Raw genomic sequence first — 26,739 nt, forward strand, 5'->3', positions numbered from 1 at the left:
TAATAATAATAATAATAATAATAATTTATTTCTTACCTGCCTCTCCATTCTGATCCAGGTGGTGAGCAACAGTAAATATAAAATACATAAAACTGAATTAAAACATAATATACATTGTTAAAACATTCTAAAATAATTTAGGGTACGTCCTGGGGTAAGCTCAAAGTTCACAAGTAAATTGGAAAGGGGCCTTTAGGGGGAGACTGCAAAAGTTTTCATGGATTCTCCTCTCCCTCTCTCCTTTTTCATGGATGTTTTGGGGCTTTGGCAGGGGTAGTGCTTATGTCTCCCACTGTTGCTAGCTGCAATGCCAACTCAACCCAGCAGCCAATGAAATTGGTTGCCTGATGACTTTTGAAGACAAATCAGAGTGAGGGCAGTGATTCCTGCCCTCACTGTGGTGTCTTCAAGATTAAAAAATATAGAGGGAAAAACAGGAAACATGAACACCACTTCTCTTTTTAGCCACCAATACTATCACTCATTGAAAGGAGGGAGGCATTTCTACTCAGCTTTGTGTGTGACACTAACTGAGCTTCTAGTGAAAATATCTGTGGTCCAACCCCATTCTTTAGGTTACTGCAGTTTTCATAAAGAGACAAAGCTCAGACAGCCAATCCATCATTTCAGCGTCCCTGTGAGGTAATAACTTGATTTCTTTGCACTTTCATAGCAGCTTGTTCTGATAAGACAGTTCTCAGGGCATCATGGGTAGGCGTGGTTGGGCACCAGCCAAGGGCCCACACCCCAGCAGGGGCCCAATGAAAAGAGTCCCCTGGAGTTGTTCCTCCTCTTCACCATTGCAACCTACTTATTTACCAGCCTCTCGCACTGACCCAGACAAGGGGCATGTCTACACCAGCCCTACATCCCGGGATCATCCCAGGATCGATCCTGTGAATCCAAATGACACACAGGGAATCCCGGGAGCAGGCAGGGATGATCCCTCCATTTTCCTGGGATAACCCTTAGGTGAAGAAAGGGCCAAAGTAGACCCACTGAAGGGGGGGCTCATTGAGGGTGTCTTGCCCAAGAGCCTTCAAAAACCTGCGTCCAACACTGGCAGATCTGATCTGGAATCTCTCTGAGTGAACAGGCTGGACTCACAGGGTGCTAGACAGGAGAATGGGGATATTTTTCCTCAAGAGAGGATGTTCTTCTGACATCTGGCTTTGATGTCAGAAGGTTGGCTGTTCAGTAGCAAAAATGTGAGTTGCTAGCATCAATGTCTGGAGAAACTTCTGGGGTTCTCCTGGGTTCCCTCAAGATCTGGACAATCCAAAGACCTACTTCACCTGTCTGTGAGCTTTTGAGATCCTTACCCTCTGCTACTGAGTTTGTATAGGTCCTGTAACAAGCAGCTGGCTCATGACATCTTCGTGGGCGAATGCTTTCCTGGATGCATTTAAGGCTTAGAGACTGAGGTTGTCTTACGAAAGGGAAATTAAATGTTAGGAGACTCGCTAGCATAATTATCCGCTGTCACCACCCACATGGGCCTGACAACAAGGCTGAGTAAATTCCAAGGGTAGGCAAAGATAAGGTGAGGGAATCATTTGGTTTATATTCATAGATGAAGGACAGCATAAATAGTCTGGAAAGACTAAACCCTTTGACTCTACACAATGTTACAGATGAGATGGTCAAAGAATTAATACATAAGCAGACATATTTGTGACGGAAATTTAAGTGTGGATGGATTTAGCCCACCAACTTTCTTTCACATTACCATAGTCTGCACTGATACATTTCAAAACTTGCTGGGAGATCACTTCCATAAGTATGTCCAAAATGCAACCAGTCCAGAGATGGCCTTATTCCTTGCAAGTAAATAAACATTTGTTTGTTTGTTTGTTTGTTTACATCCTGCCTTTCCTCACAAGGAGTCCAGGATGTGGTGATGCTCAAATGAGGTGCCCATGTACCCTCTTTTACAGAGGTCAGTCCTCTGTTTGAAGGCATCCTCTATTTCAAGAGCTGCCCAGTCCACACTGGTTTAATGATGAAGAACCATCAGAAGGAAGAGCTGGGCCTTATAGAGTGGCCAGGTGTTCCCTTTTTACAGAGTATAGTCCTCTATTTGAAGGGCTGCCAGAGGATTGTCCTCTATTTTGAAGGTGTCCTCTCTTTGAAATAATAATAATAATAATAATAATAATAATAATAATAATAATAATTTCATTTCTTACCCGCCTCTCCCTCTGGATCAAGGTGGGGGACAACGTTGAACACAAAAATACTATAAAATACATAAAACTGATTAAAACATATAAAATTAATACATTATTAAAATAACAGCCAGAAATCTGTGTCCAGTTCACATCCAGTTCACATCCAGACAAAGGACCCTAAGAAGAGAGAGAGCCACAGGGGCCCTGGAGTTGCCCATCAACAGTTGGCACTTGGACAGCAGACCAAACAGGCAGACACACAGATCAGCCCGTCCTGGTGTTCCCTTCTATGAAATTGTTTGTCTGTTGAAATTATAATTATTATTTCTAAATTTGCATTTATAAATTGGCATATACACATTTTATGCACATCAGTGTCCTCTTTTGGTTTCTTTGTTTGGTGATGCACAAGTGGCCACCCAATGCTTGATCCGGTTTGTCAGAACTGGTGGCAATCCCTGTTGCTTAGATGCCTGAATAAACTTTGCATAGCTTTAATGTTCCTATATTTCCATGAAGCTTGGAGTTCCTTGCAAACACGCCTCCACGAAACAACTTGCCATGTTGCTGAGGCAAGTGCTGTAGGCCACCTTAATGTCACCAGTCCGTCTCTCAGCTGTTGACCTCCAATGTATCCTCACCCCAGGAGGCAGATCCCACCTCCTGCTTATGGGGAAAATAAGATAGCCAGCTCCTTAGACTCCCAGTTCCATGTCTCTTCTCTCTCTTTCCTTCTTGGGCAATCAACCTCCCCTCTTATGCCCAAAGCCAGAGCAAGGAGCCCACTTCTGCTAGGTCCAAAGGACAGTGGGACATAAGTGAACCTCAACCCCAACTCCTCTTTATGTGCCACAGGAGAGGAAGTGTCAGGGATGGGCACAAAGAATGGCTTCCTGAAGGAGATGAATACACATTGTTAGCAGAAAACTTGTTCACCATTACTGATTCTTATTTATTTATTTATTATTGCATTTATATCCTGCCTTTTTTCCTCCAAGGAACCCAAGGTGGCGTACATAATAATCATCCTCTCCGTTTTATCTTCACAACAACAACCCTGAGAGGTACGTTGGGCTGAGAGTCTGTGACTGGCCCAAAGTCACCCAGTGGGTTTCTATGGCCATGTGGGGTCTAGAACCTGGATCTCCCGATTCCCAGTCCAACACTTTAGCCACTACACTACACTGGCTCTCACTAGTTTTCCCCTGCAGTGAACCGCAAAAAGGAAACACTGTCCACATTGTTCTAGTCCTTAAGAAAGCACAGCCAGATTCTACAGTAGAAAGCATTGCTGGCAGATTTTGAAATATATTTCTGAAAAATAAAAGTGGTATTGTCGGGGAAAGATGCTAGCAGAGTTTGGGAAGCTCTCGTTCTCACACAAATATATGAATACCTCATTTTACTAAACCACTTTATCAATATCGATTGGGCCCAGTGAAAAGAGGTGTCAGGACTTCTCTGACCTCGGAGGGGCTTTATGAGCCAGGAACCTTAGGACTGCCCTCTCTGTTGTATTGATCACTGTTATTTTCAGCTCTTCTTTATGCAGTGCCATTCTTCAACGCCATTGCTCCCCACCTAGGTGTCTGCTTCATTGATGTATGCGCAACCCATTCGTGAATGCAGGTTCCACATGTCAACGCAAAGCGAAGTATGCAGATTGTGTCCTGGTTTGCATGTGTGCATAAGCAGAAGAAAACATTGTGTCTTTATTTTAAAATGTTGGCCTTACCTTAAGAGAACACGCACACACCCAATTTGGATTACTCTTGATCTTGTGAAAAGAAAATGGATCCTTTGTTGGTATTAAATTATGCCATATTAAAATGAGGGGGAAGGGTTTTGCGACTGAATTATGCAGAAGTCTTTTTTATCCTCCAGATGGAGTGGGATTTAGTTCTCACATGTTGCATGGAAAGTTGCAAGGACAGAGATTATTTTCTGAAATACAAGAAAGGAGAGAGGGAGGGGGCGGGAATTATATATTTAACCGTTGTGTTGCCGAGATCAGATCTGAACAGCATTGTATTATTCTGTGCTTAGCACTGTAGGACACCATATATGTAGCTTGTGGTTGTTGTGGCACATGGGACAGCTCTTCTTGTAATATTATTGCAACTTTTTGGTTGTGTTTTAAAATTTCTTGAGCTTTTGTAAAGGTATATATGTTTTAGCCCCCCCCCCCAACACTTGACCAATGACAGCCTTGTGTCAATTGTCTCTGAGCATACAGAGAGTGTATCCACAGAGCAGGCCATCCACCAAGTAAGCATGTAACCAAGGGTGTTTTAACTGAAATAATCATACATTATTTCTGTTTATCCCTGCCACTACTTCCTCTGTTGTAAGCCTATGCGGCAGGGCCTTGCTATTTACTGTTTTACTCTGTACAGCACCATGTACATTGATGGTGCTATATAAATAAATAAATAAATAAATAAATAAATAAATAAATAATAATAGATTGTAAGGTCCTTGGGGCAGACATCTGTCCTCTTTAAACCACCATGCATATTGATGGTGCTCTATAAATAACAATGTATCATAAGGATCTGCATGGGTTCTGGCAACCTTGATTAGTTGCTGGTTGGCTGGGCTGTATAGATCACAGGCTTGTCACCAGTATATGGAATATACATGATCAGAGACAGTCTGCATCGGGAATAACTGCAGGAAGGGGCAAACCCATAGCAGATGCATAGAGCTAGAGAAGAGCTGGCAAGAGTGGATAATGCCATACCTGAAGTTTTTAGAGCTGCCACCAGCTGGATTTGGCAGGAGCCTCTCCTGTCAACTGTTGGCTTACATATGGACTTGAATGATTTAATTTCCTTTAGAAGCTTCTGGCATTTTACTCATCCCAACATGTGAGAACAGAACCATGCTGTGAAGCTACACCCCATGTTATGCATGCTCAGCAAGCCTGCTCTGGCAACTACACATACAGAAGAAGTCTCTATGGGGGCTAGTCAATGCATGTGATATCAGGGGTGGAGCTACTCACCATAGCCCTGCTCAGACACGGAGACAATGTATGAGTAAAATGCCTGAATAAGTAGCACTCTCAAAGTAGCCCTCTCCAGATGGCTTTAGACTTCAGCTCCCAGCATGGCAAAGGGTCAGGAATGATAGTCCCAAACACCTGGAATTGTAGTCCAAAACATCTAGAAGCCACAAGGCTGGACTAGAGACTGATTATGTTTAAGAGTGCTATACAGCAAGGGAAAGAGATGCTACTGGGAAGTTTACATGGCACACACATCCAATACATCGAAAGAATGTGGGAGGGGTAGTCATGGGACCACATCCCTGCCATTGATGCATGGCTCAACAGAAATGCTTCCCCACCATCTGCGTGTATTTGTGTAGCGCTCCTCCACATGAGGAGGGACCTGGACCAATGGGGGGTATTTGTTTTTAATTTTTACATCCTGCATTTATGCCCAAAAGTGGCACTCAGACATTGGCTATTATCTTATAAATGTACTTATCAATAAGCCCTTTCAGATAGCATAATAAAACTGCTTTGCCTTGAAAGAAATTGTGTACCCAGATATTTTACTGATTAACTTAGAACTTCTTTCCTGTACTACTACTACTAATAATAAATAATAATAAAATTTGTTTCTTACCTGCCTCTCCATTTTGATCGAGGCGGGGAACAACAGTAAAAATAAAATACATAAAACTGAATTAAGAACATAATATACATTGTTAAAACATCCTAAAATTCCACTGGATAGGCCTGCTGGAAGAGATCAGGCTTGATAGCTTTCTTGAATGCTAATAGACTGTCATGTTGACGAGTCTCTTCCGGCAGGCCATTCCACAGTCTGGGAGCAGCAGAAGAGAAGGTCCTCTGGGTAATACTTGTCAGCCTAATTTTGACTGACTGAAGTAGATTCTTCCCAGAGGACCTGAGTGTGCGGGGCAAATTGTATGGGAGAAGGCGATCCCGCAGGTAGCCTGGACCCAAGCCATGTTGGGCTTTAAAGGTGATAACCAACACTTTATACTTCTATACAAGAGGACATTTAATGGGCATCTTCAACAGTCATCTTGGGCTAAGTTGTAAATATAATTCCATCTGTATGGTGGGCTGTAATATTCAAGCTGGGCTGAATATTAACCCAGATCTATTTCTTTTCTTTTTCAAATACTCTCTCATTTTCTCAAAAAAAAATGCTGATTTGCCTACATTTATCAGTTTAAAATAAAGGCTGCCAATCAAATATTTCCTCTTGCTGCAATTAATTATTTGCACTACCATTCAAATTCTGTTTCTATTTCCCTTATACGAAAATAATATTTTCTTTTTCCTCTATACCAAATAATATTTTGTACAAGATGTCTCATGTGGAAATATTAAGATTCAGGGTTTTATACCTTCCATTTCAACACTCAGTTCTTCATTTGATATAACAGTATTTCATAAACCCTTTGACAGAGCATCAATTGTGGCCACAAATGTGCTTACTTGGGAAGTGTGTTTCTTTTATTATACTGAGAGGCAGGGTGGAGTTCCTCTATGACATCATAGTGGGTGTCAGGGGCACCCAGAAAGCACATCTTGAGGCTTCCCCCCTGCTTTTCATGTGCTTTCAAAGCTATATTGTCAGGACCCAATACAGGCAGAGGCAATAGTGTGCTTTAAACAGGCCAGTAGTCACATTGCAATAGGTTGATGCCCCAGAAGCAGAAGGCCTGGTCAGAGAAAGGGTGATGAGCTAGGAATTATGGGAGTTGCAACCCAACACATCTGTAGAGGACCAGGTTTTGGAGGGCTGCATTACATCTGGTCCCATGCATGAGTTTCCTAGACTGGGGAGCCAACTCTAGAAGGGCTCTTATATAAGGCCAGCAGGATCCCTATTGGCTCCCTCATCAAGTCACCTGATTCATCTTGGACAGGTGGGCTGCAGTTTCCCATCCCGTCACTATTGGAGGGGTTATAGAGGAGCAGCAAGGCTCCAGCAGCCAGGTTTTCCTCTTGGTGAGCTGTCACTTGGCCCTGCTGCTTCTCATGCCCCATCATCTGCCTCCTTAGGCACGGAATGGGAGATGCAGCTCAGTCATCTATGGCATTAGAGTTAGTTTCAGGACGTTGGACAGCAATCCCAAAGCTAAAGAGGTGATAAATCACTCCATCTGTGATTAGGAGCAATTGGCCGGATTTGATAGTGGGGCCAGGAGAGACTTTCTGGGAGCTCCATCCACTCAGGTGCTGAATCTGTCTGTTAAATGGCCAGCAGCCTTTTCCTGCAGGTATTGGCTGCTTCTGAGGAGTGAAAATTGGAGGAGGGAGGAGCCAGTTCAGGACTGCTCCTCAGGGTTGTCAGTTCACTAGAGGAGTCTGAGGTTCCCTGCTCAGAATCAGGGGGCAGTGAAAACTCCTGGGGCTCACATGGCTCAGACACGGGGTTTGAGGCTGTGGGCCCCAGTTCAGAAGGACCAGAGACTGGTTCTGGTGTATCAACAGAGTCACTCTAAGGCTTCAATCTCTGAGGGCTCCTGATCTTAGCACATGATACTACTAGTTCAAGCTTGCTGATGCCTTACAAGCACAATGTCAGGGATGAGACCACATCTACCCTTTCCCATAGGCTGGAGAAGGGGATGTTCCAGATGTCCCACTGAGCATCAGAGGCATGTATAAATACTGAGACTTCTCACTGCTTTTCAAGAGCCTCCAAAGCCCAGTGCAGTGTCATAGAGGAGACTCCCAAGGGAACCCTTGCTCCTTTCCAAATTCCTCTGAAGCTCAGCTTGATGTCAGGAATGAGACCCGCCCCTCCCTCTTCAGCACAGGGGTACGGTCGGTGGTTGACACATTAGAGAAAGAAGACAAAGGCAACCTTGAAGTATGTCTGTGTTTCAAAGCAAGTTATCACCGTTGGACACATACAGTTTGCTGTTGATCTTGCAACACATGGTGTTAATGCAAAAGAAGTACCCATTGCACAGGAGAGGAAGGAACTTTCTCATAGTTAGTGAGAGGGAAGTCAATAGTCACTGTGCCCAAAAGGCAAAGCTGCAATTATTAGTGGGTCACCACAAGAAGTTGTAGCTGGCTCTCAACAGTGAACATCTGATATTCTTCATCCATTTAGTACTGCCTGCTCTGACTAAGAGTTGTTTGCCAATGCTTCCTGCAGAAGCCCATTACTTGTGATCTTTTAAACAAGATGCAAAGTCCAGGTCTGGCCCTACCATTAGACAGTGTGAAGTAGTTGCCTCAGGTGGCAGATGCTGGGAGGTGGTAGCAGGGTGTTTGAGAAGAGACTGTGTGCCATGTGGCCTGCTCTGTGCCCTCTAAGTCAGGCACAATGGGGGATGTTTCTCCTATCTTTCAGTGGCGTAGACAGATTTGCCTGCTAATTCAGTCAACTTTTGTCCATGGAACAAGAGGGATGCACCATCTTGTTCTTCCCCTCAGGTAGCAAAATGGATTGGGCCAGCCTGTGCTTTTCCACTGAGTTTGTCTCTACCAATAAATAGCTGTTGAGCACTGAGGACAGTATAGCACAGGACTTAATTTCAAACATCTACCTCCTCCTGTAACTACACTTGCTGACGCTTTTGAGGAATATCTTCTTCATCAGGGATGGACCGATGAGTTTCACTAACATTGTTAGTGAAAATAGTAAATCATGGTGAATATGCACATCATCACTTTTGTCACAAGTCTCTGGACCTGCAGGAAATTCAGTTGGCCATGAGTGGGTTCCCACCCTACCTGTGGACATACTAGGGTTGCCATGTGTCCTCATTTACAGAGGACTGCCCTCTGTTTTGAAGGACTATCCAGTCTATGTCCAGCTTAAAAATAAAGAACCATTAGAAGGAAGATCTGGGCCTTGGTGTTGCCCATCCATAGTGAGCACCTGGACAGCAGATGGAGCAAGGCCCTCAGGTCACCTGGTCACAGTCTCCCCCACTATGGTAAGAGGTACTGTATTTCTATCTAAATTGTAATAATTATTTCTAAATTTGAAGCTAGACATATAAATGCGCATATGCCAATTTTATGCAAAGTGGTGTCCTCTTTTGTTCTCTCCCTCTCTTTTTGTAATGCATTTCCTCTTTTTTGGCTATTCACAAGTGGCAACATTGGGTTTCTGCCATTTCCTCTTCCAACTGAAGTTCCTTGTGCCACAATCTTGATGCAGCTTTTTAGATTGTGATCCAGAACATTAAAGCATTCAGTGTGAAGAAAGCCACACAACTAAATTAAGCTATTTGGACTTAATTTACAGGGCGATATTTGTCTACTTCCCTTTATGCACTCAAAACGTCTACTATATTCAAAACCACATCAAGAATGCATATAATATATCTGCAACATGGTGCCATAAAATGTACTGGGTGTTCCACCTAGGGACTGACTCTGTGCTTCTAAGCCTACTATCTCATTAAATATGTCAACTCGTGTGTGTGTGTGTGTGTGTGTGTGTGTGTGTGAGTGATATTGTTCTAAAAGCTAGTTCAGTGAAAATGTCTCTTTCTGTATCTCAATTTCCCCCTGTCTGCTAGATGCTTTGTAAAGTGGCATTAAGAAAGAAGCTCCCATACAATATTCTCCTACAACTGCCAAGCCAATGACATTTCTGTGAAGGGAAACAGAAATGCTGCTCCTTGGACATGAAATTGCCTTTTTGTCTCATGTTATAGCTCAGCTTCGTTATAGTCTTGAGAGAAGTTGGTAAAGGTTCTTTTAAAAAATAAAATAGCAACTAAAAGGCAATTTTTGCTTGCAGTAAAATGGAGTGAGAAGGATCTTCCTCGGGTGGTGGCATGGTTTGCATCATTTCATTTATTATTATTATTATTATTATTATTATTATTATTATTATTATTATTATTTGCATTTATATACTACCCCATAGCCGAAGCTCTCTGGGCAGTTTACAAAGTTAAAAACAGTGAACATTAAAAACAAATATACAAAATTTAAAACCCTAAAAAGCATAAAATACAAACAAAAAACAGACAATCGGTTTAAAACAACTATTCTGGGGTCAGTAGGTGGGGGTTGTTCCCTGGTGCAAAACAAAAAAAAACCCTGGAAGTAGCAAATGCAGGGTGACCATATGAAAAGGAGGACAGGGCTCCTGTTTCATTAACAGTTGTATAGAGAAGGGAATTTAAGAAGCTGCCATTTATATGCATGCACCACCTGGTGAAAAGTGCAGAAAAGGGCAACTAAAATGATTAAGGGGCTAGAGCATCTCCCCAATGAGGGAAGGTTACATCAACTGGGATTGTTTAGCTTGGAAAAAGGCTAAGGGGAGACATGATAGAGGTATACAAAATTATGCATGGTATGGAGAATGTGGATAGGGAGACATTTTTTTCCTTCTCGCAAAATACTTCAAGGTCATCCCATGAAGCTGATTGGTGGGAGATCCAGGACAAATAAAAGGAAGTACTTCTTCACGCCGCACATAGTTAAATTATGGAACTCACTACCACAAGATGTAGTGACGGCCACCAATTTGGATGGCTTTAAAAGGGGATTGGATAAATTCCTGGAGGCAAAGGCTATCAAAGGCTACTAGCCTTGATGGTTGTGTGCTATCTCCAGTATTCAAGGCAGTAAGCCTGTGTGAACCAGTTGCTGGGGAACGGGGGTGGGGGTCCTGCTTGTTCATCCCTGGCCGATGGCTACTGTGTGCTGCACTAGATGAACCCTTGGTGTGATCCAGCATGGTACTTCTTATGTTCTTATGACCTATCCTGTTGTAGGGTGGCCAGGTGGCCTCCTTTACAGAGGACAGTCCTCTCTTTTGGAGCACTAGCAGAGGACAGTCTTCTATTTGAAGGTTCCCAGTCTCAGTTAGTTTTAAAGTCAAAGAACCATAAAGAGGGAGAACAGCCGGGACCTTGAAGTTGCTCATCACCAGCAAGCACACAGGTCACCTGGTCAGTCTTCACTATGGTGAGATGCATTGCATTTCTTTTTAAGTTATATTCATTATTTCTGCATTTTTACCTATACATATAAATTTTTGTTGTTTATTCGTTCACTCATTTCCGACTCTTCGTGACTTCATGGACCAGCCCACGCCAGAGCTTTCTGTCGGCTGTCGCCACCCCTAGCTCCCCCAAGGTCAAGTCTGTCGCCTCCAGAATATCATCCATCCATCTTGCCCTTGGTCGGCCCCTCTTCCTTTTGCCTTCCACTTTCCCTAGCATCAGCCTCTTCTCCAGGGTATCCTGTCTTCTCATTATGTGGCCAAAGTACTTCAGTTTTGCCTTTAATACCATTCCCTCAAGTGAGCAGTCTGGCTTTATTTCCTGGAGTATGGACTTGTTTGATCTTCTTGCAGTCCACGGCACTCTCAGAATTTTCCTCCAGCACCGCAGTTCAAAAGCGTCTATCTTCCTTCGCTCAGCTTTCCTTATGGTCCAGCTCTCGCAGCCATAGGTTACTACGGGGAATACCATTGCTTTAACTATGCGGACCTTTGTTGTCAGTGTGGTGTCTCTGCTCTTAACTATTTTATCAAGATTTGTCATTGCTCTCCTCCCAAGAAGTAAACATCTTCTGATTTCCTGGCTGCAGTCAGCGTCTGCAGTAATCTTTGCGCCCAGAAATACAAAGTCTGTCACTGCCTCCACGTTTTCTCCCTCTATTTGCCAGTTATCAATCACCTCTTGAAAATATTATGCAAATTGCTGCCCTCTTTTATCCTCTTTTTTGGTGATGTATAAGTGGCCATCCTAACCCTGTATGAATCTATTGAAAGCCTGTAAAAAAAACCTAAAGAACACCTATGTGATTTATTGTCCTTTGGTCATGAGTTCTACAGACAAAGTATGTGTTTCATGAAGTATATCCTGTCAATTTCAGGAGAATAATTAATACCTAGCAGCATCTGAAGACATAGCAGAATCATTTCTAGTTTTTGATTCAGGAGTTGTCTTGCTTTTTAACTGTAGTTCCCCTGGCTCTAGCATTATTATGCTGGTCTATGTTTACTACTGCACTTGTGGAAAACTAAAAAGAACTTTTAACAATTCTAGAGTTAGGGAAGCTTATTAAATATACTAATCATTTTCAGGGAACTAAGGAAGGCCACTATTTTCCCTGTAAGTTCTTTCAAGCAAATGAGTTTAGGATCATAAATGTAGGCTGCAATCCTATACACATTCGCCTAGAAGTAAGTCTCATTAAACTCAACAGTTCTGAGTAGACATCCCAGACTATGGAATGGCCTGCCAGGAGAGATTCGCCAACTCAACAGTCATTTTGAATATGGAAATGCTATAAAGACTGATCTCTTCCAGTAGGCCTACCCAGTCGAATTTTAAGATGTCTGGCTGTTGTTGTTATTGTTCTTAATAATGTATTAGTTTTATATGTTTTAATCAGTTTTAGGTATTTTATAATATTTTTGTATTCTATGTTATTCCCTGCCTTGATCCAGAGGGAGAGGCGGGTAAGAAATAAATTTATTATTCGTATTAGTATTATTATGAATAGAAGTGTACTTTTATTGTTTTTTCTCTGAAACAATCCATATGCAGGCGATGCCATGCACATGCTACAGTATCTTTCTGAATACTTGAAAACTAGTTAGAGCCTTTTTGCATGAAGCCACTGGGTCGAAATTTCACTTCCTTCTCAGCTATACATTTCAAACACGGTTAACAAGGGTTAATCGTTAAAGTCTCTCTCCATCAACCCACCAAAGTGAGACCATATTAGCCCACTTCTGTTTTGTCTGTGTCTGTCCTTAAAATTCCAATTTGACACCAGAAAGAGGGATTTCTACTTTGCAATGGATGCGATGCATATTATGCCATCTAATTATGTTCGACATGCTCAAGGTGTTTGAAGTTAATGCCTGTAATTGCCAAACTCCTGCTGCCCAAAGCAGCACAGCCAATAAATATGCGTAAGTTCAAAGAGCCACTTGTAACTTTTAGACTGTTGAACATACAATTTTTTCTTCAGCCTTTTTATTTTTAAAGATGTGTTTTATATACCAAAGAGAAAGGCCTGAAAAAGTATTTTAATAGGTTGAGCGAAGAGTGGCTTGCATCCAAATTTATGTGTGGAGAACAGCCGGCCCTACCATTAGGTAGAGTGAGACAGCCATTTCAGGCAAGTAATGGTTATTTATTTATTATCTGCCTGACACTTTCAAGAGGGAAGGGGCTCTTGAAACAGATCACTTGCTTTGCATCTAGAAGGTCCCAGGTTTGATCCCTGGCATTTCGAGGTGGGAATGGAAAAAATCCTGCCTGAAAGCCTGGAGAATTGCTGCCAGTCAGTGTCTATCATACTGGGCTAGATAGCCCAAGTTCTGACTCAGTAAAAGCAGATTCTTTTGTTCCTAAGAGCAGTTCCCAGTCTGAGTAGTGTAGTGTCGAGGAAATCAAGGTGTGTGTGGTCTTTCACCTGTGCCCACCATGTTCTGCTTTAAGCCCTTCTATTAGAAATTAAAGCCTCTGTAGCAATTTAATCAAAGCTTCTGCAACTACAATATATTGAATAACACTTGCTCAACCATCTGAATGCGAGCCTCCCAGTAAGGACAGGAAAGGTAGTAACCACAAAGAAACAAATGTTCCAGGTTCGCCAATACCCATCAATGTATTGTTTTTCTAGCCTTAGAAGCATTGTACTCTGCACATGCGTAAGAGCCGTGCCTATCATTGGTTGGAAAAGCTTACCTATTACTGTATTATGATTGGTGTATTGAATGAGGAAGTTCTGCTGCTGTTTCTAAGGATGTTACCCTATAAGTATATTAGCTTTGCCTGAAACTAGAGTCCTTCAGATCCTCTGAGGGCCGTCACCTTGCAGCACTGCTCGTAATAAACTTTCTAAAAGGAGAGAAACTGTGTCTTGGAGTTTTTGGACAACACTCAGCAAATCCCAATTACAACAACAATACGTTTATTGCTCAATCTACAGATCGTTGCAACACATACAAACTTGACATTTTACTATACTACATATGGTAAAAATTATATATGGTTAAAATTACAGCGCTATCAAATACGTAACATGCATTACTGAAAGGATAGTAAGATGGGAGATTAGAGGTAACCTGCCTTTCCAGGGTTCCTCCACAGTAGATAGCACTGGGCTAGATAGATTGGAACAGTATGTTTTGTGACCATACATCCCTCTGCATGCAAGTATGTATACAGAGTCGCAGCTGTTTATTTAGCATGGAATCATGACAGCCCAGTGCATGGTACCATACAACCTCATCAGCCAGATAGGACAGAGTGGGCATCCTACAGAAATTGATAGAAAGGGATTCAAATGGCATGGTGGGGGAAGGCATGGAGTGACTCATCTGTGAATATATGGTATATCAACATCGTTTTAGCCTTACAGAGCCATTATGCTAAGATAACCATAATGGCTGAGTCATTTTAAAACAAAAAAAAATATGAAACCATTGTCGCTGGCAGGAAACGTAGTGGGGTGGGCTTGCTCCATTTGCCGTGCGTAGGGTTTTAAAATAGGCATGTTTGTGCCAGCATCACTGTGCACCACCACACATCGTTGTGAAGAGGATTTGAGAGGTCTATGCAACTGTCTCAGTGCATATTCTAAGGTTTTCCACTTCCCAAACAACAATATGGATTTTATTCTTGTGTTTATCATACATCGCCCAGAGAGCTGGTAGTTAACAAATCTTATAAATAACTGACTAACAAAACTAGAAATAACATGAATAAATAAGTAAATAAACTCTGCACATCAGATTAGAGGTTACTACTGCTAGGTTTCCATCAGTGATTCAAGGAAAATTTCCAGATGGCCTTTGGATCCTGGCCTAAAGCTACAATAGTAGATCGCCAGGATGCAGTTTTGAGCATATGTATGTGGAAGTACATTTCACAATAGGAATTGCTTCCAAATAAATGTGTGTAGGACAGAGGCATCAGTGTCTGAAAATGATGAAGTCCTATATAGATTCAGTGAAAGCGCAATCCTATGCATGTTTAGACAGAAACTACAACTCCCAGCGGATATTGGCAATTTGGTCTCTAGTTCCTCTGCTTTTTCTAAACCCAGCTTGTACATCTAGCAATTCTTGCTCCATGAATTGCTGGGGTCTACCTTGCAGGATCTTGAGTGCTACCTTACTGGCATGTGAAATAAGTGCCACTGTCCGATAGTTTGAACATTCTTTAGTGTTTCCCTTTTTTGGTATGGGGATATAAGTTGATTTTTTCCAGTCTGATGGCCATTCTTGTGTTTTCCAAATTTGCTGGCATATGGCATGCATCACTTTGACAGCATAATCTTGCAATATTTTAAACAGTTCAGCTGGGATACCATCGTCTCCTGCTGCCTTGTTATTAGCAATGCTTCTTAAGGCCCATTCAACCTGACTCTTCAGGATATCTGGCTCTAACTCACTGACCACACCGTCTGACCTATCCCCAATATTATTATCCTTCCTATACAGATCTTCCGTATATTCTTGCCACCTTTTCTTGATCTCTTCTGTTTCTGTTAGGTCCTTGCCATCTTTGTTTTTGATCATACCCGTTCTTGCCTGGAATTTACCTCCGAGGAAAATTCTGAGAGTGCCTTGGACTGCAAGAAGATCAAACAAGTCCATACTCCAGGAAATAAAGCCAGACTGCTCACTTGAGGGAATGGTATTAAAGGCAAAACTGAAGTACTTTGGCCACATAATGAGAAGACAGGACACCCTGGAGAAGATGCTGATGCTAGGGAAAGTGGAAGGCAAAAGAAAGAGGGGCCGACCAAGGGCAAGATGGATGGATGATATTCTGGAGGTGACAGACTTGACCTTGGGGGAGCTAGGGGTGGTGACGGCCGACAGAAAGCTCTGGCGTGGGCTGGTCCATGAAGTCACGAAGAGTCAGAAGCGACTGAATGAATAAACAACAACAAACAACTCCCAGCATTCCCCAGCCAGCGTGGTGGCTGGGTGATGCTGGGAGTTGTAGCACTTGTCTAAAAATGCATAGGATTACATGTTAGGTTCCTTATTGCCACAACATCCATTCTTCAATCATTGGCTTTAACATACTGGAAATTCAATCTTGAACACATTTTTGTGAAAATACATCAACCACTTACGTTGATGAAACTTGCTTTTAAATTATGTACCAATCTCAATATGAATATATATTCCGTTGAGTGTTGGGATACTTAGAATTGCTGCAATACTCCATATATCCAGCATTATTATATTAGTTTCAGTAGGGAGCCAAACAGAATGGAATGGGACTATCTATCTATCTATCTATCTATCTATCTAGAGTACAGCTGAAACATGTCTGATATTCACAACTGCATTCACACATCGCAACAACCCAAAATTCAACAACCCAAACTCTATGTGCAAATCTGGCCAGTATGTGGTAATATTTAAGTAGACATTGTGGAATGGGTATTTAATTTTAGTAGTATTTGACAGATAACTCATGACATTCCTTTTTTAATCAAAACTAAGAAGAGATGCCAAGAAGTCTTAAAGCACACACATTTTGAAGTAAAAGTTCATGTCAAATTTCAGATTTAAAATTTTGTATTAAAATTTTTAATGGGAAATTATAAGTCATTGCAGATTTCAAACATTTTGAACTCTTATGATTGTTTTCTATTTAAAATTTAATAAAATTGGTTGGAGGCATTCTTTAAAGTTATAAAGTACAATGGGTGGAACTTGTGAAGCTACAAAGTGTTATTATAGCGTCTGCATGCTGCCATTAAAAATGTTCAGGTTTGTATAGTAGCTGCTGAATTTTGATGGGAATTGTTTTGTTAATATAATTCCAGACTTGCCAAACAAAACAAAAGCAGGAGAGAATATATGGTCCTGTAATTAGAGAATCTTAATGAGGGAGATCCCTTTGGAAGAATGTATCTCCAGTGGCTGCAGTTCTGTGCACACTTGCCTGGGACTAAATCTCATTGAAGTCAGTGGCACAAACTTTATACATAGAATTCCACTGAAAATGTATAAATGAGTTGGATCAAAAGTAGAACCGTTGAAATCAACGTGATTTAAGTTAGCCATAACTATCCATGGATTCCAATGGGTCTACCCTAATATGGCTAAATCTGGATCTAACTCATTGTTTGCCTTTCCTTCTAACCTATATATTCTGAGGGCTCAGGATTGGTTGCCTGTAGTTGCCCATTTTTTAAAAAAATGGATCTTTCTCTGAAGAGTTTGAAGAAATTTAAAGAGTCAGTGTGGTGCAGTGGCTAAAGTGTCAGACTGGGAGTCAGGAGATCCAGGTTCTAGTTCCCACTGAGCCACGGAAACCCATTGGGTGACTTTGGGCCAGTCACAGACTCTCAGCCCAACCCACCTCACAGGGTTATTGTTGTGAGGATAAAATGGAGAGGAGGAAGATTATGTACGCCGCCTTGGGTTCCTTGGAGGAAAAAAGGCGGGATATAAATGCAATAATAAAATAAATAAATAATAAATTAAATAGTAGGAGAAAAGTTATTATTATTATTATTTATTTATATAGCACCATCAGTGTACATGGTGCTGTACAGAGTAAAACAGTAAATAGCAAGACCCTGCCGCATAGGCTTACATTCTAATAAAATCATAGTAAAGCAATAAGTAACTGGAAAACTGCAGCTGTCAGTCACAATGGTACTTATGCACAAAAGCCAATGTCCACAGGTCTTACACACAGGCTTCCAAAAATGTTTACTTGTCTTAGTAACCAGCAACCATTATTTGCAGTTGTCACAGACCTAATCCTCCCACTCAAGTCCTCCAGCAAGTGCAGAGAAGCTGAGTGTGGTTCTGTCTGTCAACTTGCACTGGGCTTTGAAGTGGCTATTCTGCCTCTGTTCAAAGATCATAAAAATGAGACTGGCTTCTTGTCTGGTGCAGAATCCACCATGAAGCGAAAGATGTCACCCAGTCTGAGTTCTCTGCAATCTGTGGCGAACTCAGGGGATGGGGGCATCTCTCACTCTGTGTGAGGCTTGAATGGGCACTGGCCCAAACTGAAGACATGGCGGCCACTGGAGGTCTGGCAACTCAATGTGTGGACTCCTGCTTACGCAGTTGATGCTCCTAACTGCACTGTGCTCTAAATCAGCTTATGCAAATTTAATTGCCATTTTAAATCCATGAATGGATTAAAGGCAGTATGCTACATGATGTATATTAGGGATTTAGAAAAGCATTTCGTATAGTTTGTCACTGAATTTTAACCTTGAAGTCGAATTAAAATCAGTTTTTATATGGGTCCCATCTTGCAGTCTGAACTCTGTTCAAAAGATCAACACCACTGCTATTATGTTATCCTTGTGATATAGATGGGTCCCACTCAACATTGGTAATAGTTGAAATGGGAAAAACATGTAGGGAATGGTTAAAAGAAAAGCTGTGGAGAAGGGCTTGTTTAAAGTCTTGATCTGGTTCTTCTGTTCTTAATTTGTTTTGCGGTTGATTTTTTAAAATGTAATTGTATTGAATTTTATAGTGTGTTTTTATTATTATTATTATTATTATTATTATTATTATTATTATTATTATTATTATTTTACGATGGCTGGGAGCTGAGATGGCAATGCATATGTAACTCCACTTACCCTACCAGGAACCCTGTGTAGTGGTGGGAACAATAGGACCTGGGTACATACAGTAATGATGATGTGAGGAAGACAGATACTGATCCCAGGTCTCTTATCCCTGAAAAGCGGAAGGGGGGAACCAGCAAGCAACTTCAATATTAAACAAAAAACAACTAGGATTTATTTAACAGGAAATGGGGAAAGGAGGAAGGAAGCAAAACAAACATGCGAACGAATGAACAATTTAAAGTAAGACTCCAAATCATAAACCATAAAATAGAGGGAAGAGTGATATGGTCCAGAAATGGTCCACTAGGGGCCTTGTGCATGTAGCCAGCCACGCTGGTCGTGCTCCATGCATAGTCCCTACTGCTTGCAAGCCCTGAAACAAGTAGAAATGCTCATTTCTAGTAGGACACGACCTGCCCCTTCCAGAAATTTATTTCTTTATTTATTGCATTTTTATACCGCCCCATAGCCGAAGCTCTCTGGGCGGTTTACAAAAAATAAAACTATAAAAATCATTCAAAATATAAAAAGTATAAAAGCATAATATAAAATACAATATAAAAACACAACCAGGATAAAAACAAGCAGCAGTGCAGAATTTAATACAGATTTAAAATACAAATTTAAAGCAACAAAGTTAAAATTATGTTGCTAGACTCTTAAAATGCTGAGAAAATAAAAAGGTCTTCACCTGGCATCTAAAAGAGTATAGTGTAGGTGCCAGGCGAACCTCTTTAGGGAGCTCATTCCACAGCTGGGGTGCCACAGCAGAGAAGGCCCTCCTCCTGGTAGCCACCTGCCTCACTTCCTTTAGCAGGGGCTCACGGAGAAGGTCATTTCCGTTCATTTTGGGGGCACTACATCATAGCCACAAGCGGTAGGGGCTGCGTGCAGACCGCATCCGGAGGGGCTGGCCACACACACTAGGCCCCTATTGGGTATGTACTGTATATCAACCTGAAACCCTTCGTAATATTCCATACATCTGATGAAGTGGGCTATAATCCATGAAAGTTTGGTCTTTAAGGTGCCACAAGATTATTCCTTGTTTTTGCTGCTTTAGACTAACATGGCTGCTTTCTGAAAATTGTTTTATTCCATTGGGCTTTCAATTGTATAATGTTTTGGGCTGTAATCCTAGACACATTTATTTATTTATTTATTTATTTTATTACATTTATATACCGCCCCATAGCCGAAGCTCTCTGGGTGGTTTACAAAAGTTAAAAACAATGAACATTAAAAACAGATATATAAAAAATTTAAACCATCAAAAGCCTAAAACCAATATCGATTTAAAAACAATATCGATTTAAAACAACTATTCTGGGGTCAATTAAAAATTCAGCATATGTTGTTAACTGCCTGAGAGAAGAGAATAGTCTTAACCTGACGCCAAAAAGATAACAATGTTATGAGAGTAAAAGCCATTGAAGTCAGTGGATCTTATCTCCAAGTAGCATGCCTAGGGATATGCTATTAACAACTGTTATTTTTATAATTTGCTTTCTTTCATTTTTTTTTTTAAATTAATTGTGAACTACCTTGTACAGCTTTTATAGAAGGTAGAAAATAAATTCTTGGAATGAATGAATGAATGAATGAATGAATACTATAGCTGAAAACTATTCAAACTTTCCTTTTGATAATCAGAATTTTGGAATGGCAGAAGATCCTGGACTCATTTTGCAGTGTTCTGCTACAAAAGTATACACGCTAATGTTGACATAGCAAGGTAGCTACACATCTCCAAAAAAGACGAAATCCATTACCCCCACTCCCGCCACAAAAAAAAAAGAAGAGAGACAGAGAGAGAACAAAGAGGACATAAAATGTGCACAAGCTGATTTATATGTATAGATTAAAATTACTGTAATTTAAATAGAAATACAATACATCCCTCCAGGTTAGAAGAGACTGTATCCAGGTGACCCGAGCATCTGCCTGTTCAGGCTGCTGTCCAGATGCTCAGAGTTCATGGGCAACTCAAGACCCCTTCCTATGGTTCTTTATCAGCGGCTTTCTCTGCTGTGGCACCCCGGCTGTGGAATGAGCTCCACAGAGAGGTCCGCCTGGCACTTACTGCCACGACACAGGCTCTGAACAACAGACCTGGCCACAGCTACTCCCTGCTCAAGCCAAGCACCACTGCTCGATATGCCTGAGGCGAGGGACAAACACCGCCTTTCTCCAAACTATGTGGAGAAAGGGGTTTAAATGGAGAAGGATTTCAATAATAAAATAATGTGCTGTGAGTTATATGTGCTGAGGTGAATTATTGTCAGAGTGGGTGCTAAATGTATAAACTTCAGGTGTTAAATGCCAAACAGACACGTGGGATTTTTTTGGTGACAGTTTTTATATTTCTTTGTTTCTCTCCAATGAGATACCACATATTATGAATAAAGTGGTCAAATTCTTTTAAAATCTTTTAACCGTCGATTGCAGCCTCTGATTGTGTGATACAATTTCTCAGCAACTGCTGGATGTATGTAGTATAATAATATATGTATGTGTTTGGGATTGTCTGTTTGTTATTAATGTTTTTATTGGTTCTGGTCAATGACCGTAATAAATTTATTCATTCATTAATTATGGTTTTAATTTTTGTGAACCGCCCAGAGAGCTTCGGCTATTGGGCGGTATAAAAATGTAATAAATAAATAAATATGCCAGACCTGGTCTAGAGAGCCCTTTAAAGAGGAATGCCTTCAAATAGAGGAGAAATGTCCTCTGTAAAGTAAGACATGTAGCCCTCCAGGTCCTTGGTTCAGCTGTAACCTGTGCCATTAAATTTTGGGGTTGCTTTACACAAGCCGCTGTCTCTAGCCTTAAGCCCTCATAAGTAACATGGGGATAACATCATGATCCACCTTACAGTTGTGCAAGGATTAGTGAGATATCTTTAGTTCTGTGAGTATTTAGGAAAGCAAAGTATAACTCAGCATGGCCTTACCTGGTGCCTTCCAGTTTGTTTGTTTGTTTGTTTGTTTGTTTGTTTGTTTGTTTTAATGGTTTTATTTGCAACACAACAATTACAACAATAACAAAGCAAAAGGGGAGGGAGAAAAAGTCATATCATAAAACATATCAATACACAGTAATCATTATCATCTCTCTTGATATAGAAAAACAAAGAACACAAAGAGAGGGAGGAAAGGATTTAACACTTCCATTTCAGATATATACAATAAATATATATTTGAATATATATTAAATATATAAACAGTCCATATACCTAAAAACGCATCCATACAACTTTGAGGGTTGCAGGAATACGTTCAAATATAAAAAGAACAGTGAGACCTTCAGCCCTGGATGATTTTCCTTCCCAGCCTGAAGTAGAAGTCTCTTTGCAACTGTTAAGGGCTCTCAACATCCACCTTTGCTGTCCATCTGTTAATTCCCACATCTCAGAGATGTAATTTAAAAGCATGTTATATCTGCAATTATGACAGATTTTTCAAGAACAAAATTTATACGATCAATAATTTCCAACAAAAGCCACTACAGGAAATGTCCACATTATATGGCTCAATGAGGCATTTTCCTCACGACATCACCAGCATCTAGCTGAGCTAGCCAGCTGCTTCTTAATGGGCCTCAGAGGTGTGTGATATATGTGATAAATCATTTTTTGTCCGATCAGGCTCAGATTTAAATCTACAGAAATAGTACATATGGAAGCTAAGGCAACCCTCCTTTGATTAGACTGTATAAGGCGTTCCAATTCATTCCATTCATCTCTGAACATCTTCCTTTACTACAGTCCAACAGACTTTCATAAATAGCCTTTGCAGGCCTCTTCCAGATTCAGGGGTGGGGGCGTGGGGGGCTCCAATTTCTGCTGGAAAATATTCATCCATAAAGCAATCACTATTTCATGATCAAAATTGCACTAGAGTCCCAATCCAAATTGGGATCCCTGTGCCTAATGTAGAGTAAAATGTAGAGTAAAATGAAGTACTAGTTGTCACATGTAAAGATAGTTTCAGTTGCATGATAGCAGAGACCCCATAAGTCTATTCCAGTGAACAGACAAATCTGGGACTAAGGTCCATGACTGGCAGCTCTCCAGCTCGAAGGTAGTGGTGAAACCAGAGCTAGCCACAGTACAGGATCCCATATCCATATTTCCTAAATATCATGCCCTTAACAGCAGTAATTTCCCATCTTTTTGGGAGCTTGAGTCAATCTAGAATGCCATTATCGCAACACATTAAACCAAAAGGATTTTTTGTTAATTGAATTAGTATGGATGATTGCAGATCTGACTCAGAATGTACGCATCGCTTTTAACAATTCCTTTTCCTTCTTCCTTTCCAGCTGCCCATACTGGCATCTTCTGTTGTGAGCCTCTATTTCCTTGAGCTTACTGATGTCTTCAAGCCTGTTCACTCTGGATTCAGCTGCTATGACAGGAGTCTGAGTATGCCATACATTGAACCTTCACAGGAGGCTGTTCCTTTTTTGATGTTGCTCAGTTTGGCTTTTGCTGCACCTGCAATTACGGTGAGTTATAGAAGATTCCACTTCTCCTCTTCACGCCTTGCAATGCTCTCTTTCAAGAGAAGACCAGGTTCGAGGTTTTGTTAGTAAGTGCTTCAATAAGTCTGCAGACTTACAGATATGCAGTTACTTGTGCATAGCCCAGATTCCATTGATGCAATCCATGTTTCATCTGGTTAAACTCTGACTCCTCCGATATCAAGAAATTAACACTCTCAAACTGCGGCGACAGCTAGACTTAAGGTTTATCCTGGGATCATCCAGGGTTCACCCTGCCTGAGCACTGGATCCCCTGTGTGTCACCTAGATGAACAGATTTGACCCCTGGATGATCCAGGGATAAACCTTAGGTCTAGCTATGGCCTGCGTCTTCAAAATAGTTTGTTTAAAATTTCTATGGCCAAGTATCTTACGCTGTTACTGTGCTTCCACTCATTCCATAATTTCACAATCAAAACTGCAGGCACTAGAGTCTAGATCCAAGCTGGGATGCCTGCATCTACTGTAGAGTAAAAATGAAGTATTGTCAGTAGGACCCACTTCATTTAAAAACAAAAACAAAAACCCAGCAATACTCATTTCAGATCCGTACAAGTCACCAGAGTTCCTTTCTGCAAGCTGTGCTGAGTGCTGACCTGCCCCCGTTAGGGAAATAAGCATTTCTGCTTGTTTCCAGTTCCTTTACAAAGCACTAGCTCCCCATTATGCTAGCAGTGGGTCCCAAAGGATTCTGCTTTATAAGTATAAAAGTCAAGGTTAAAAAAAAAAACTATCCCCAAAACCAAACAGCATCAAAAGAATGTTAAAATCAATACACAAATGTGTATATACGTATTCAAGTAGAGTTGTGTAAAAGTGACTATATACGAATATAGTCCAAATATATACGAATCATTTCCCAGATTTCTGTCACATCATACCCACAAAAAGAAAATTGGGTGAGGATGTGAAGGTGAAAAGCAGGACTAGGCTTAAAGAGGTCAGCTCAATTCCCATTGAGTTTTAACACAAGTGGACTGCAAATCGCAGCACAGTGCAGGTGGAAAATTAGAGCCACCCAGTTGGTTGGTAATGTGACAATAGCATCTTCTCTTCTGGTGCTGTAGTACAGCACATGAGCTACCTCAGCTGGGGGTAAGATGATAGGGAGGGTTGGCTGTTGGGTAGGGTGACCATACGAAAAGGAGGACAGGGCTCCTGTATCTTTAACAGTTATATAGAAAAGGGAATTTCAGCAGTTAAAGCTGCAGGAGACAAGATACAAGATACAGTGACAAGATACAAAAGAGGGCAGGGCTCCTGCAGCTTTAACTGTTGTGAAGAAGAGGGAAATTTTCCAGGTGCTGCATGCATACAAATGACACCTGCTAAAATTCCCCTTTCAATTCAACTGTTAAAGATACAGGAGCCCTGTCCTCCTTTCCATATGGTCACCCTACAGTTGGGTAACTTTTCCTGTTTTCCAGAGCTGGGCTGCACTCCCTTCTTTGGTGGCTGTTTGTGAACAGCCACAGAAGAAGCACATTTACTTATTTTATTTGCTTATAGAAACATTTATATACCGCCTTTCAGCCTTCATAAGGTCCCAGAAGTGGTTCGTAGCAATCAAAACACAATCTTGATGCAATTAAAATTTAAAACCACAAAAACAAACAAAATAAAACAGTCTCTGACATTAATATATAGTAAAACCCTTATAAGTCAGCAAAATACAACAACAAGTTTATTGCTTATTAGCCAATCAGGCCAAACGCATGCAAATACATAATAAAATACTCCTCTCAGCCAGAGGAAATATGTGTTAGTAAAGTGGCTAACAAGAGCAAATTAAAACATTTTATAATCCTGACCAATATTTGCTAACATGTTATATTATGTTGGCAAGTTTTATGGCAGCCAGTGACTTTTGTTTCTCCAGATCCCGTTTGACAAACTTGGCAGTCCTATATGATGTATAATAATCTATACCAGCCAATAGTGATAGGGTTATGCCTAAAGAGGAGTTATCCTTGAACCCAACTATTAAGTGCTCAAGAGATTGCTTCCTCAGCACTGCATACAATGGGCATTCTGCTAGGAAGTGTACCATGCCCTCTACCTTGAGACAGCAATCTGCTTTCACACTATGATGGCCCCATCTGAAAACCATCAACAACAACAACAATAATAATAATTTATTTCTTACCCGCCTCTCCGATTGGATTGAGGCGAGGAACAACATCAAGCATAAAATACATAAAATACTGATTAAAAAACATCCTAAAAGCATCCTAAAAACATACTAAAAATATCCTAAAAGGGCCCAGTTGATCCTTTCTTGAGAGAGAATGCCACAACCAGTGTGCTAGCATCAAGAAGACCTAGCTCTTGTTACTGCTAGCCGTACCTCCCTTGAGGACAGAACCAAGGCTTAGACTTGGACCTCCAATGAGAACTGTAGTTTACAGGCAAATTCATGCAAGAAGAGGCAGTTAATTTTAAGGTAGAGTTGTATTTTTCCCCAGGTAGCATTTCACTCCACTGCCTCCTCCCATTTCTCTTCCCATCACCTTAGCAATGGGTCAGGTCATCCCTAGTAGTGACAGAATTATACCATGCACATTTTCAGGGGTGCTCTTTATATTGCTACTTCACATGTTCTGAAGTCTGAGCTTTGGCATAAATTAAGATCTTGGTGTCTGTTTATATTTGAAAGAGGAAGAGGTTGGGGTATATGGACAAGAGTGGTGCGGGACCCCAGGATGGTTTAGAATAGGATCTCTAAATCAAGTTCTAAATCCTGTTGCATGGTCTGACCACTCTAGGACAGGATGGGGGCCCCCAAATGTTTTGGACTACAACCCCCCATCATCCCTTACCATTGGCCAAACTGACTGATGCTGATGAGAGTTGTAGTCCAAAACATCTGAAAGGTTCTCAGCTGGGGAAGGTTGCTGTAGAAACTCCTACAGTGTTCCTCAGTATTGTTGCCATTGTTTTTCCTTCAAAGGTCAAGGACAGCAAGAAGGTATACTGAAATATAATTTGTTTCTCACATCACTTTGCTGTAATAGAAAAAAAATGACTCTTCCAAGTGGGATCTTCAGGAGTAACTGCCAAGCAACTGAGAACTCTGCAAAAATAAAAATGTTAATTTAAGATCCCACTAGTTGTTCTTGATCAAAGCCACATCATCGTAATGGCTGTATTGAGACAGATTATACTATTAAATGCTGTTTTTGACAGTAGCTCTTAGCTTTCAGAATACCCTAAGTCCCCTTTTACCATCCACAATCTCATGGAGTTATACAACCTTCACTGCCCTTATTTTGCTGTAGGGGAAATAAGAAAAACCCATTAAGATACACAATGCAGCCGGGAGGAAATTATTGGTTTAGCAGTGATGTCAGACCACTTGTACTCTCAATTGCTCACATACAAGGAGGCTTACTGTATCAGCAGTTTTCTAATGGTATCCACAATTTTTAATTAAAACTTTAAAACAAA

At 41.0% G+C, this 26,739-nt stretch overlaps 1 protein-coding gene across 1 annotated transcript in view; it reads left to right on the forward strand.

The window, feature by feature from the left end:
* The window catches only part of PLPPR4 (phospholipid phosphatase related 4), a 53,400-nt gene that overhangs the window by 5,565 nt on the left and 21,096 nt on the right, over positions 1–26,739 (forward strand). The window contains exon 2 of the mRNA XM_063136222.1: positions 23,071–23,256. Within this exon, the coding sequence (XP_062992292.1) occupies positions 23,071–23,256 (186 nt within the window). The remainder of the gene's footprint in view (positions 1–23,070; positions 23,257–26,739) is intronic.

Source organism: Elgaria multicarinata, chromosome 1 (assembly GCF_023053635.1).
Source record: "Elgaria multicarinata webbii isolate HBS135686 ecotype San Diego chromosome 1, rElgMul1.1.pri, whole genome shotgun sequence".
In the NCBI taxonomy this organism is placed as follows: Eukaryota; Metazoa; Chordata; class Lepidosauria; order Squamata; family Anguidae; genus Elgaria; species Elgaria multicarinata.